The sequence below is a fragment of the Diadema setosum genome, chromosome 19, assembly GCF_964275005.1.
Source record: "Diadema setosum chromosome 19, eeDiaSeto1, whole genome shotgun sequence".
Taxonomy (NCBI): Eukaryota; Metazoa; Echinodermata; class Echinoidea; order Diadematoida; family Diadematidae; genus Diadema; species Diadema setosum.
In genome coordinates, this window is record NC_092703.1 from 29,253,622 (window position 1) to 29,267,744 (window position 14,123).

A 14,123-nucleotide genomic window follows, 5' to 3' on the forward strand; every position below is an offset into this window, starting at 1 on the left:
TTATTGTAGTATTGTAGCCAAATCTAGGCGCATGAAACAATATGTCCCGAGTTCGAATCTTGTACGGTGCCCAAATTCTCGGACGAGATGGCTACCCATCGTCCCAATTGTGATCGTTATCGACTCGCATTTGAATTGGATGTTTTTTACTCGTTAATTCCATTGAGACAACAGCTGTATTGTGTTTTGTGGCTCAGAAAAAGAGTCTGCCTTCTTTCCATTTAATTGGCCAAAGGAACTATCAACTCTTGCTACTCCTTAATGTTACCAGTAACAAAATATTTGTTGGATTTCCAAGAGTAGGTAATCTCCATATGATGCTGCGATATGCCGATTGTCAGTTGGTATCATGGTATCATGATTATCAGACTTGTACAATGGATACGTTTATTTTCAACAGATCAAGGACCACATGTTTGTCTTTGTAAACTGTTGGATTGAGAAGCCTACTTTTGACTCTCAGACCAGAGAGAATATGGTCCTCCCTTCTGCGAACTTTGCTCATGACTGTCAACTCGGTGAAGAGTTTCTGGAAGGGGTAAGTTATAGGCGTAACTATTTTGTTTCTTGTTAATCTTCAACGACTGTGGTGTTTTGTGCATGACATTGCGTAGAAGTGGGTTTTGAACATAATAAACCAACAATACAATCATTTTTTTTTTATGATTTTCATGATTTTATTTTCTTCAAACTGAAAAATCTGACTTTGGTGTAGATGTATCAGGTTGTGTGCAACTCACTAGTGCGATGACCTTTGTAATACATATCCTCTTGTTCCTTTGCTGTCTTTGAGTACGAGGGTATTTCGTTGGTTTGCTTCTTTGTTAGTCTTTTCCTGTGTGTTTTCTAACCAAAGTTACACTAAACTCTCTTATTAAAATAGCTGTAAGCATGGTAAGCACACAATAAAAATATGACCATAATATCATGCGCGTTGATGATTTTTGTCCATAAATTGGCAATCTTTTGTTTTAATTTTTATACTATTCTTCCCCCCCCAAAAAAAAAAATACTTTGAATGTATAAAAGTGATTATATTGTTTGACAGACTGTAGTGAACATATGAACCAAAGGGTTTGATGTTGCATGCCGGTGAGTAGGAGTATGCGCTTCTATACTCTTGATTGTGACCATGTTCTTTCACTTACAGCATGCCCCAATTTGCTAAGCAATAATGCCACTGCGCTGCAAGCATTCCGCATTAGGGCGGACGTCCACTTGGGCGCGGACAAGCTCCGGAAGGGTTGCGGAAGCAAATTTTGTTATTTCGGCATCCTGTCCGCGACAGACGCGGAATAACTTTGTGAATCGGCTTGTCCTGTGACATTCCTAGGACTGTCCGCGGACTGTCCGCGGACTGTCCGCGGACTGACTGCGGACATTCCTAGGAATCACTCCGGAAGAGCGCGAAATACCTCGGAATATGCTAATCGTAGCCGGGCAGCGCGGAAACATCTAGGATTACACCAGGAATGAACGCGGACAATCAGGATGCCTTCCGGACAACACAAGTTAGGCACGCGGACAAACTGCGGACAATACCAGGAAAACGGAAAGGTATAAATTTGGCGCTGACTTTGACTTTTCCTCATTTGACTGCTAGCCGTCATTGATGCTCCTTGTTGTGCTTCCGCAGTAGCGGCTGATATTATATTAATATGATTGGTCAATATCATTTGATAAATGTGACCCCCAAAAGTCGAAGAATAGGATTGTCTGCATGTCGGCCGACTACTCATTTTTTTTTTTAATTTGTCTCATCTGGGAGAACAATTTTTGTCTCTGCCTACAGTCACATGAATGATATTCACAAACTTTTTGAACCATATAGAATATGTATATATATATATATATATATATATATATATATATATATATATATAACATACATGAAAATGTATATACTGATACATAATGTATATATAATCATGTTGATAAGGTAATCCACGCGTGGCCAAGATAAAAAGATAAGTAACAAAACTGCAAAAAAGTTCATGCTGTATTCACTACGATTTATTTCTTCACAAGAAATAAACCGTTGGTGAATACAGCATGAACTTTGTTGCAGTTTCGTTACTTACATATATATATATATATATATATATATATATATACACTGTATATATATATATATATATATATATACATTCTTTATTCCCTTTTTTAGACCTGTGCTTTATCCATCGTGAAGTATATACACGTTTGGTCTGATACTTCTGTAGAGCATGCCAAAATGATCCCAATCATTAAATTTGTTTTCCTTTGTCTGATTTTTACCCTTGTGCATCTCTAACCCTCCCTTATTTTGATCACTTTTGAACATTTTCAAGTCCGAGAATTTTTTTTTTTATGCTTAGAGCTTACTAGCCTATTGTCAATGAAGTGTAAAAATGGGGAAATATTTGTAACCTACTTTAATTTACTTTTTTTTTTGGGGGGGGGGGGAGGGTTTCAGCTGGGCTGTCAAATTGGACAATCGAGTTTATTTGCAACTAAAACAAAAAGAGAAGAAAAAAATATTAGGTAATAACAACTCCGAAAATCATTCAGGTAAAGAATATTTCTGAAAGTATTTGTGATGCTTAATGTGTAGTTAAATATATACACTCAGCAAAAAATAAAACAAAAGAAAGACAGAAATTTAACACTTTTTCGAGTTCATGATTTATTGCCTTTTCTCTCATTTCACTTGAATTTTGAAGTGACAGAAAATTCTTCATTTTCCTCCATCTTTAGCTTTCATTGTTATTTTGGGCTTCAAAGATATTGCATTGTAATGAGACCACAGGTACATCTTTGCAATTGAATTCATGCTTTTTAGTGTGATGAATTTGTCTTTTGTTCTAATAGACCTATGTTGTATCATTAGAAAGTATTTACGTATAAATAAAAACTTGTTCATGTGGTTGCATTAATATTTAGCCAAAAATATTATGCTTTTTTTTTCTGAGTGTACTTCCACCTACTTTTGTAATTTTTCAGCTGGGCTGTCACATGTGACAACCTAGTTTGTTTTTGCAAATAAAATACGAAAACAACATAAAGGGAAATGTGCTGTAGTAAGTAATAGGAACCAGGAAAGTCACTCAGATGAAAGATAATTTCTGAAAAGATCAAATCAAAACAAACTTATTAGGAAGTTAGGGGGCTGATTTCACTTCTTTCTGGTTGCTTTTGGCATAGTCTCTACTCCCTTCTTCTTTGTCTTCTGGGACCGGAAATTCCTTAGATTTACCTGTTCTTCATCACTAGACGAAAGGTGTGCCTGTGATGGGGATATTTGCATGGGGGCCTCGCCTCCCTTCTTGCTCATTTTGCGTTTCATTGGCATGACGCTCGCGGAAAGTGTCGACATTTTCGTGTCTGGATCACAAAATTTCCGCATCGGTTCACAAAATTTCCGCATCGGTTCCGGACACTTGCATATATAGATCCGCATCGGCTCCGCGCTGTCCTAAAACATTCCTGGTGTCTTCCGCTTTCATTCGGGAAGCTTCCCCACACCGCGGGATTCTTTCCGGAGCGTGTGCGGAAGGAGCGGAAGGGTTCCGGACAAGCGGGACATCCTCAGGACATCGTCAGGACAAGTCGCCGAAGGTGTCAGGAAGTTCATTTCCGCGTCCAAATTTTGGTCTCGATCAAAATTTGGACGCGGAAATTTTTCTCTCTCCCGAAGGTGCGGAAACGCCCGGACATGTTTAGGACAGTGAGCGGACACGTTCAGGAACGTACGGACAGGTTCCCGAAGGAGTGCGGAATACCAAATTTGCATTCCGGGGCTTGTCCGCGTCTTGTCCGCGCCCTAGTGGACGCCTGGTCTTAGGAGACAGCGTACGTACAAGTAATCTGATTGGCTGAAAGTTGAGTGATGACAAAGGCGGATCATGTTCACCTGTGTCCCAGTTTTCTACGCAACAATGCCATGCGCGCTGCACGCATTCCGTGTTACGAGACAACGAACGTAAGAGTAACCTGATTGGCTGAAAGTTTCAGTGATGAGGAAGGCGGGGCATATTCACATGTGTCCCAGTTTTTTAGGCAACAATGCCATGCGCGTTGCACGCACAACGCGTTGCAAGACATCGTATTAAGAGTGACCCGATTGGCTGAAAGTTTTACTGATGACGCCCTCATTAGCATACTTCACGTCGGGATGGAAACGAATCAAGTCAACACAGGCACTTTGCTTTTGAGCTTTTCAACTGCAAGGAGTGATTCAGTGATCTTTCGCTGTATTTTCCGAATTTTCGGCGTTTTGTGATTGAATCTTCTTCACATTCCTAGTCTATCGAGGTAAGTTTTGCTTTTGAATATAGATAGATTGTTTGATAAAGTGACGTACAATTGTTTTTTAGCTCAATAGAATTTAAACGTTATACTCACATTGGAAGCAAAGAATAGGCGTTACTCCTGTAAAAAAAAAATAAAATAAAAAAAAAATCTACTCACACCGTATATAGGGCCTACTTGTGTAAACGAAGTCGCTGTAACCGTAAGGCATCATGTCTTGGGAATTAAGGCAGGTTTAAAGTGAAATTTCCCATTTATATCTAGAAAATTGCAGTTACTGTTAGATGAAGATGCCTTCAAAGCATGTTCCTATTGTTGTACGTCGCAAGCAGAGATTTAGATTATACATTGTCATGTTTATGTCAAATACGGGAAAATCTCCTGAAAAGCTTGGATATGACGCGAATCATAATAGCTAGATATATGCATCATGATAGCTATGTATTTGCCATGTATTATTGTTACTACATCGGGTTTAATAGGGCCTACAGTTGTATAAGTAAATGAAAATCTAATTACAAAGTGGTAAACGCGCTTCATATTAGATTTGTTTGAAGCGCGATGTGATCATCTTCGTTTGACACCTTTGTCTTTGAGTCACTTGGGTTATGATTTGCGTTTCTTGTCATTAGCTAACAAAAGTAACATGCAACGAATTAAAGGACTAAATCTGCGATTGATTTAAAAACACTGATTTTTTTGTTCTTGTTGTTCTTTCAAATTGATTTGAAATTTGCTCTCTCTGTATACTTGTAGGATGTCTGAACTCTTTGGTATCGCCGGAGCGATGCTGAAGAATTATTCCACCAACCGGCTCTTGAGCCAAGATATCATCCACGAGGCTAGGGGCCAGGTAGGTCGATCTTCCCTTGCTTTTCTCTCCTTTAAAGGGAAGGTAAACCCAAAGAGCAATGTGGATTAAGTGAAAGCAACAACATTAGTAGAACACATCAGTGAAAGTTTGAAGAAAATCGGACAATCGATGCAAAAGTTATGAATTTTTAAAGTTTTGATGTTGGGACCGCTGGATGAGGAGACTACTAGAGGTTATGACGTATGAGTGGACAACAATACCAAGAAAATATAAAGAAAATTCTGCAAAAATCCATTTTTCATGAAAATTACAAATTCCATCAACTTGATGTTGACATATGTTAAGGGTAGCAATTATTCCCCCTGCTTTCTGAAAGCGGTTGGTCCATTGCTCTTTCATAATTCTAGAAAAGTGAATTTTTGTTGAATTTCCTTTATATTTTCTTTGTATTGTTGTCCACTCATACGTCATATCCTCTAGTAGTCTCCTCCTCCAGCGGTTCCAACATCAAAACTTTAAAAATTCATAACTTTTGCATCGATTGTCCAATTTTCCTCAAACTTTCACTGATGTGTTCTACTAATGTTGCTGCTTTCACTCAATCCACATTGTTCTTTGGGTTTACCTTCCCTTTAAACTTTATCTTATGGTTATTCATTTTATTTCTCTGTACACGCCAACTAAATCAGAAAAAAGCATGTTGATAACTTACAATATCATGAAACAAAGATATTATATTTCTTGAGGTCGGGAATCCAACTACTCCTCATCTGTCGGACTATTTACACAGCAAACAGAAGAAACATTAGGCACGTAGATACAACAGATGTAATAGTTACAGTTCATATCAACATTGCAATTATATCCACATTCTCTCTAACATTTATGTTTATTGTTGTGCCCTCTATTGCCTTTCTTATCATCAGATGATGCGACCGTACGCGGTGCGGAGCGCTGAGGTAGATTTGGCACCTACCTGCGCACTCTCTGGCAATTTACTTCTGCACAGTATGGAGCAGAGAAATTACATCAGACTACTGGAGCATAGGCTTGTGGTAAATATTCACCTTAGTCATGTTAGTTTTGTTGAGAGGGAGATAGAAAGAGTTAGGTAATCAATCGAATCTTAAACTCAAGGAGTAAGGTATAACTTGCAGTAAAATAATACAAATGGCAAGTGCTAATGGCAGGAACTAGTATGATGCAGATTCTAGGCAAGCATGACAAGTAGACCTACCTGTCATTTATGGATTAATTGGTACAGTATGTACCGAAAAAAAAAAGATAAGTTTTCATTGTGTTTCAGATTATCTCGACTCTCTTCATGTGAATCACTGTCCGCATAAAGACACTGAAATATAAGTTTTTGCTGATATTGCTTATGTTCAGAATTATCATTGTTCCAATCTTTATTGGTAGTAATAAAACAATTATCAATGCCATTATTGTCATGATTATACCAACTTATGATCATTTTCACTGTCAGCTACTTTACTGGTGGTGATAAAAACAATATTGTCAATGCCACTATCATTATTACACCAATTTTATGATTATGATCACTGTTATTTTAATGATTACTGCCATTCATACTAAATCGTCACCATCATTGTCTCCGTCGCTGCTTTGCTGCAGGCATTTGCTCAACGAATGGGAGAGCACCGGGTGTGTGAGACGGCTCATATGGTCTTCGAACGGATGGAAGCAGCATGGCAGCTACAACAGGAAGCGTGCTGCATTGTGGGAACGAAATACGACAATGTCCTGGATAAACTGATGGTATGTCTATATCTCTCTTAACTGTGGGATTGTGCTCACTAGTTTACCATCTTGACTGCCTAAAACAATCTACTGTCTAAACGAATCAGACCTATTTGTATTTGCTGTCATGTTGAAAATGAATGCTTGGTACACATTATTTTTATCTACTTGTTCATATGGAGATTGTCCTTTTGTCGTTGCAGCGCCAATTTTGTGGAATAGCTGTGTTGCCAGACAGACTAGGCTGTGACAAGTATTGAGCAATTTCAAAAATCCTTGAGAACTTTTCTTTTTCTGATGTATAAAACGGAAATTATGTAAAGTGCATAGAAAAGCTTCTAGATTATGATGCATTATATCAATTTATGCAAATTATATAACCAGTTTATAATTACAAATTTGTCTCTTTGTTTTTGCATTTTCTGCTTAATTCAGATCCTTGCCAGTGATGTCGGGCTCGACATTGCTGGAGCGTCAAACTCGCCAGACGACATCTTTGCGGGTTTGACCAATTCATGGCAAGAGGCAAGAGAAAATGCCAAAAAGATTGCCACAGCTCTGGACATCGAAACTGCCAACATCCAGGTGGGTATTACAGAGTGATTCCCATAGATTCAAACGTGGAAAAACTGCAAAATCATTTTAGATGGAAATAATCAATCATGTCGTCTCTAAGTTTGCAAGAAAGACATAATGTTCAGCTTATATTGATCGCCTAGAATCAAGGAGCGTCACTCCTTCGTACATATATTCTGTAGAATGCGTCTGATTATACCTTAATTTACTTGAAGTAGTGTACATAAAATCATGTTACGCGATTTCGTTATTTCATCGACATTTTCTAACAAATAAGAAATAACTCAGTCCGTAGAATTCGAAATTCATAGCCACACTGAAATCATGAATGATCCTCATGCCAGTATTTGCTATTTCCCTATTGATATAGGATCTCGCCGCCCACATGAATGTGGTGTCATCTGACATCGACTCAAACATTCTAGACCATCTCAAGGTGAGATGGAACGAAAAAGAAGCAGAGGTCATCGACCTTCAAGAAAGACTGGCTGGAGAAAGCCAGAAAGCAAACGAAGCAGAGGGAATACTGAAGGTAGGCGAGGTTGTAAGAATAGAGGGATGGGGGTGGATCGATATATGGATGGATGAATGGATGAATAGAGGAAGTGATGAATAGGAAAAAGATGCTTCAAACGGAAGAAAACTTGAAGAGTCAAATATGAATCATTATAAGTCTAATATTGTTCTAAAAGTTTCATTTCTATGCAGCATTCAGTTTTTTCGATCAGTTACAAGTTTGTAAGTTCAATTCAATTCAATTCAATTCAATTATTTCATTCTCATTTTTCTTCCAACAAAACGTAACACAAATTAAATCAGGAATTCCATCAGAAGCATATATACATTACAAAGTACGAAAAATAAACGATAATCAACAAACTAATAAAGATGAATTATGTATACATACCGGAAAATACAAAGTTATGTTTCAGTAATACGTCTTTTCCATTATGTATGTTCCCTGCCAGGGCGTGAATGTCATTCTATTACCACACTAATTCATTAATTCTTATAATGTAGTAATTAGTTTTTCAGTTTTTCACACATTTTCCTGATACCATCCTGCAGCGTGTTGTTGACATGATGGGCATGGCTGGGTCCACCATCGGCTCTACCCTCTTTGGCGCCATCAGGACACCGTGGACACAGCTCCAGGCAAAGGTGAATGACCTGGAGACAGCGCTTCTCCAAGAAAGGGTGAAGTCTGCAAAAACCAAGGAGAATCTGCAGGTAAGAGCAGCTTGCTAAATGATATCTCTAGACATTGTATCAGTCGTTAATCTATTCATTGTCGCATTGATATTAACCAAGTGATATAGTCATATTATCAAACATTTCATAGAGGATGATTTCACTTTTATGGTAAAGGAAACCTCAGCAAGAACACTAGTAAAGGAACGATAAAATATAATTGATTATGAATATTACAAATCAGGCAAATTCTCAGAGAAATCCAGGTTCACTTTCGTCTACAAGATGTGTCTTCGTTTTCGGCTATAATCTAACTCTTTGCATGTTCCCCAATAAGTTTTCCTCTCTTTTCTATGTCAGTACATGTATATAAATCTCTTTTTTATCTGTATCCCTACCAATATTTCAATATTCCCTACTCCCTTTGTCCTTACTGTTCTATGATAACATTGACGTGGGTATATATATATATATATATATATATATATATATATATTTCTTTTTTGTTTTGAAAACCAACAGGATCTGGCTAACTTCTGCGGTGTAGACCAAACTCCCGGCAATGAGTCTACACTGCTAGCTTCCATCAAGGATAAATGGAAGGAGACTCAGGAAAAAGTTTCTCAACAAGAGCTTTCTCTGCAGACGGAGATGGAGAAGAACAGAACAAACATGAAAGACATGCAGGTGCCAAAATTGTGCAGTGTTTTCTCTGCTTTTTACTCACTGTTGAAACTTTTTTTTTTTTTTGGGGGGGGGGGGCTTGGCACGAGATTTATATATGTTTTAAGTTTGCTGACATGACTTCAACACTATATCATATTACATCAACTAATATACCTTATCCAGTATCAGCGAATTCGAGTGTTCAAGGTTAACCATTTTCAGGCAGACAAAGTGATATATCGCCTACATCAAATGTTTTTGAATCGTTTAAGTCATTTACAGTGGATAAAACAGAAAATTATAGACTAATTGGCATTTGGCTGTGGAATCTACTCCTCTTATTTCCTTCCAACAGGATCTGGCGGCTTTTATGGGCGTGGCACCTTGCGAAGGTGACAAGGTCCCTCTGGCCGACATGATGTCTAAATGGCTGGATAGTAGGGCAGAGGTCACTGACCTCCAAGAGGCTCTTAGGCAGGAGCGAGAGAAGAGCCGACGAGTGGAGGAAGCTCTCCAGGTATTAGTTGAGGATAATTACTATTGCCGGTTGCACTCTTAAAGAAAGTACACGCAACTTGAGATTATACTTTACAGTGCATGCTCAAGTAGTTCGCGTGGATGAAATCCATCAGCTAATCATCTTTCGGCACATCATTAAATTCTTCGACAATTGTACCCTTTTTGCGTACATTGATTACGCTGTACCGTACTTAATTCCTTTGATGAAATGGCACAGGTTCCATAGAAAAGCACAGTAATGATTTTTAGTGTGATGACGTAGAAGTTTTGTCATATTCCTTTTTATCCGCGATTATTCATTTAGATCAAGTCTCATCTATAATAGATGGTGTTTTTGAAATCAATTAAAAAAAAAATAGATCGCATGAAGGAATTCCGTGAAATCTAGTAACAATATCTCGTCATTCTAATTATTTGCCAGATCCATCTCCAGAAGACTTCCCCGATGACGTCATCTGTTTCCATCCAAACTGACGTCACCGAGATTCATCAACGGACCAAAGTTCAATCCGTGTCACCTGTGGAGATTGAGTGAGTCTGCGGATGAAAATTTGACGATATGATGATATCTGTACACAAATGTGTGATCTCTTTTATACACTGACGAGTTAATACATCAAATACCACAGTAGCACTAGCTCTTATAGCATTCTTAGTATGAATGAACTTTGCAAATATTTTTCTGTATATGCAAGTATTTTTCTGTATCAACGCCTTAGAGCTCCTTGATATAAACACTGTGTATATATATATTTTCATCTTCTTCTTTCTTTCGAAACAATGATACAGTTATAGTAATTTTATCTATTTTGTAAAAAACATATCATTGTGTGTGTGCTCTATTTAAATACTGTACATTATTTTGGGTTGAACCATGATATGGATGTGTCTGTGCGTGGTTGAAGGTGTGTGTATGTGGTTGAGTGTGTGCACGTGGATGAGTTAGTGTGCGGTACACGCGCGCGTGTATTGTGTAATTATTTGAGTTTGTCTGAAGAATAATATGAGGTATTCATCAATATCATATGAGCTCCCTCGTGGAGACGTAATGAGCTCCTTTATGGAGACAATATGAGCTCCCTCGTGGAGACTTTATGAGCTCCTTTGTGGAGACAATATGAGCTCCCTCGTGGAGACGATATGAGCTCCCTCGAGGAGACTTGGTATGCATTTAATATTCTTGTTTATATCTCTTTAAGATCTATAATGTTTGTTTTATGTTATAAGTGCTGTCTGGGGCAAATTATTTGTATAGGGCCCCATTTCTCTCTCTCTTCTTTCGATCTTTAAAATAACAACAACAACAACTTTGAATATACCTTCTTCAGCTCTTCTCTGACAAAATCATGTATGATGATGATGCAATTTTCAGCAAATATAGGCCTAATCATAAAAGAATGGCAAGTATGATAATAATGAATAATAAACTTGTCACAATTGTCATATTAACACGATTGATACCACTTCCATTGTCCCCCAGACAACCTACCTCTTCCAACTGTGACAGCCCTGCAACCCTTTCTCCCCCGCTCCAAACATCCGACGAGTTGCAGCGTCTGGCCCACGGCGCCATCCCAAAGATGTCAAGGGTCAAGGCAGAGGAAGCCACGCCCAAGAACTTGCCGCAGAGGATTGTGGGAGGTGCTCCGACAGAGTCCAACGAGAGCCTATCCCAGACTCCTCCATTCCTTGGGGCAAGGGGGAGCAGCCGCGAGGAGTGAGTTTCATGAGACATGTATAACCTTTCCAATCACATGAAAACTGTTTATTAACATGAAGATTTCATATTATGTGAAAATGAAAACGTTATGACTATTGAAATTGTGGTAATAACAGAGGTGTACCTGCTATCCAATTCCTTCAGTCAAAGAATACTTTTGACAGTCACTGTGTCAATAATAATTATCAATGTCAAACTTCTTCACACGTGATATGGTCGTCTCACACGAGATGTATATCAATAATATTACAAACGTTTGGAATCAATATTTTAGAATTTCCGCGGAACATAAATCAACGTTCGACATTGCGAATTCTGCGTGATGTTGTTGCACTATTTTGCAATTTCCTGCAGAGAGGAATTGTGTGAGCTGTCTTCTGGCTGCGAGGGACTCGCTTCTGATGTCATGGTGGTATCAAGCATGGCCGACATCACCGCGTGGGACGAAACGACAGATCGCATCGAACTCGGATGTGGAGCTGTAGCCACTGTCTTCCTCTGTCGCCATGCCAACACCAAGAGACCCGTGGCCCTGAAGGTCGGCTGGCATCTCTCCGTCTTCTGCCCAGACGAGGTTCGAATCCACAGCGCACTCAGCGGCTTGCCTTGGTTTCCCGCCTTTTATGGCTCCTTCAAGATGGCAGACGGTCAGACAGCCCTCGCTATGGAATTCTTGGGAAGCGAGGCAGAGTGTCGGAGCTACACCGTAGCCGACTGCCTCAATACCGAGGGACCACACCTCTCAAGAACCGATTGGTTTGACGTCATTATTGACGTAGCGGAGGGACTCCAAGCCATGCACGACCGGGGCTACCTGTACAACGATCTCAAAGTGGACAATGTGTTGGTCACGAAACAAGAAGACATTTGGAGAGGAAAATTGATTGACTTCGGGATCTCCAGCGATACGAGCTCTCCTTTTGAGGTGCCAGTGGACGATGAGCTCATCGAAGAGTACGAAAGCACTGGAGAGTGTGGACATATCGCCCCAGAGTGTGTGTTGGAAGGGATGCCGTGTTCGACGTCCACGGACGTCTACGCACTGGGAAAGCTCCTGATGGTCATCGGCCGGGAAAGGGCGCAATGTGACTTACTCTGTTACGGGACGGAGATCTGTGGCGCTGAGTGGAACCAAAGGCCTAGATTGGAAGAGGTCATCACGAAGCTTTATAATCTCCAGCTACACGAGGGAGAAGAGGATGATGCTGATTCATCCTCTTGCTGACTGGAGTAGCAATAATCTATTCATGGGGAGGGGGGTAGGGTTACGTAACACAGGGGAACAGTGCTCAGCAAATGTTCGGATGATAATGGACGATATAGCAAACGTAACTGAGCGGAACGACTGAGCGTACTCGAAAACACCGGAAACTGTATTGTGAAGAAATGGCTGTATACATGGGCTGTCAACAGCGGTTGAGAAAATACTCTTTAATAAGTCATATTGACTTGAAAAATCGGAAATACCACTCAACTGTGAATTATGATTTCACTTACAACTAGAGATAAACACACAAAAAACTAATCGGAGCCACTAGCTCACCTGTGAGGACGTGCATGGTCACCTCCAGTAATAAATACCAAAGACAGGAAGTTGCCAGCGAGTATAAAGTGGTAGGGGAAAATGAGATAAGTGTTGGGGAAGGTGGGGGGGGGGGGAGGGGTCGTGCAATTGAACGGTTATATTCATTACTTGCAATTATGAACAAATTTGTAAATAAACTGACTTACCCAAACATTTTCACTTTCATTCCTTCGACTTTCTTTTATATTGTCGTAAAATGCTGATTGCCTATTGGCCAGACCTGTTGTAGGACTGGCAGAAGTATGTTATGTTAAATATATGTATTGTGTAATGAGTGTACGTGTATGTCTATCCGTATGTGTGTGTGTGTGTCTGTCTGTCTGTCTGTGTATGCGTGTGTGCGTGCGTATGTGTATGTATGTGTGGGTAAGGAATGTTTGGAACCAAGGGGGGGGGGGACCAAGGGGGTAGGAGGAATGACAGTTGTCTGGAAATGGGCTCGGGATATCAGTATGGATGGTCTTTGTTTTTTGTTTTTGTTTTTGTTTTTTACAGTTGTGAAGGTATATTATACCTCGTAGTACATTATGGTATAGGAATAGAAACCGGGGGGGGGGGGGGGGGGGCTTAGGAGAGTGGATTTGGAGATGGTTTTCTTGATAACATACTTCCTGTTTTTTGTTCTATGTTCATCCCGTTTGTTCCAGTGAAACATTAGATATGTGTGTCAGTCACTACCTTTGTTAATATATTTCAAAGTGTTATCAGTGTATCAGGTTCCGTAAAACGTATGAGTGCAATGACCTGCGTAATTCATCACGTTCTCTTGTTTCTTTGCTGTCTTTTGAGTTATGAGTGTATGTGTCTTTCATTTTGGGTTTTTTTTTTTTCGTTGTTAGTCTTTTCGTGTGTGTTTTCTAACCAAAGTCTGACTAAACTCTCTTGGTAAATATAGCTGTAATCATGACAAGCACAAAAGCGAAATATGACCATACGCATCGATGACTTTTGTCCATAAATTGGCAATCTTTTTGTTTTCTGGGTTTGTTTTTTTTTTTGTG

General features: G+C 39.4%; 3 protein-coding genes across 3 annotated transcripts in view; all 3 read left to right on the forward strand.

The window, feature by feature from the left end:
- The window catches only part of LOC140242404 (DNA topoisomerase 2-beta-like), a 62,643-nt gene that overhangs the window by 4,296 nt on the left and 44,224 nt on the right, over positions 1-14,123 (forward strand). Inside the window, exon 6 of the mRNA XM_072322140.1 lies at positions 401-538. Coding sequence (XP_072178241.1) covers positions 401-538 — 138 coding nt within the window. The remainder of the gene's footprint in view (positions 1-400; positions 539-14,123) is intronic.
- Positions 4,182-7,468, forward strand: LOC140242854 (uncharacterized). Its single transcript, XM_072322603.1, has 5 exons — positions 4,182-4,293; positions 5,047-5,143; positions 6,031-6,159; positions 6,740-6,883; positions 7,301-7,468. The coding sequence occupies exons 2-5, from the start codon at positions 5,048-5,050 to the stop codon at positions 7,466-7,468; spliced, it is 537 nt and encodes a 178-aa protein (XP_072178704.1). The 5' UTR covers positions 4,182-4,293; position 5,047.
- LOC140242760 (uncharacterized) lies at positions 7,817-13,155 on the forward strand. Its single transcript, XM_072322519.1, has 7 exons — positions 7,817-7,973; positions 8,510-8,671; positions 9,155-9,319; positions 9,654-9,815; positions 10,239-10,348; positions 11,298-11,534; positions 11,892-13,155. The coding sequence occupies exons 1-7, from the start codon at positions 7,827-7,829 to the stop codon at positions 12,760-12,762; spliced, it is 1,854 nt and encodes a 617-aa protein (XP_072178620.1). The 5' UTR covers positions 7,817-7,826; the 3' UTR covers positions 12,763-13,155.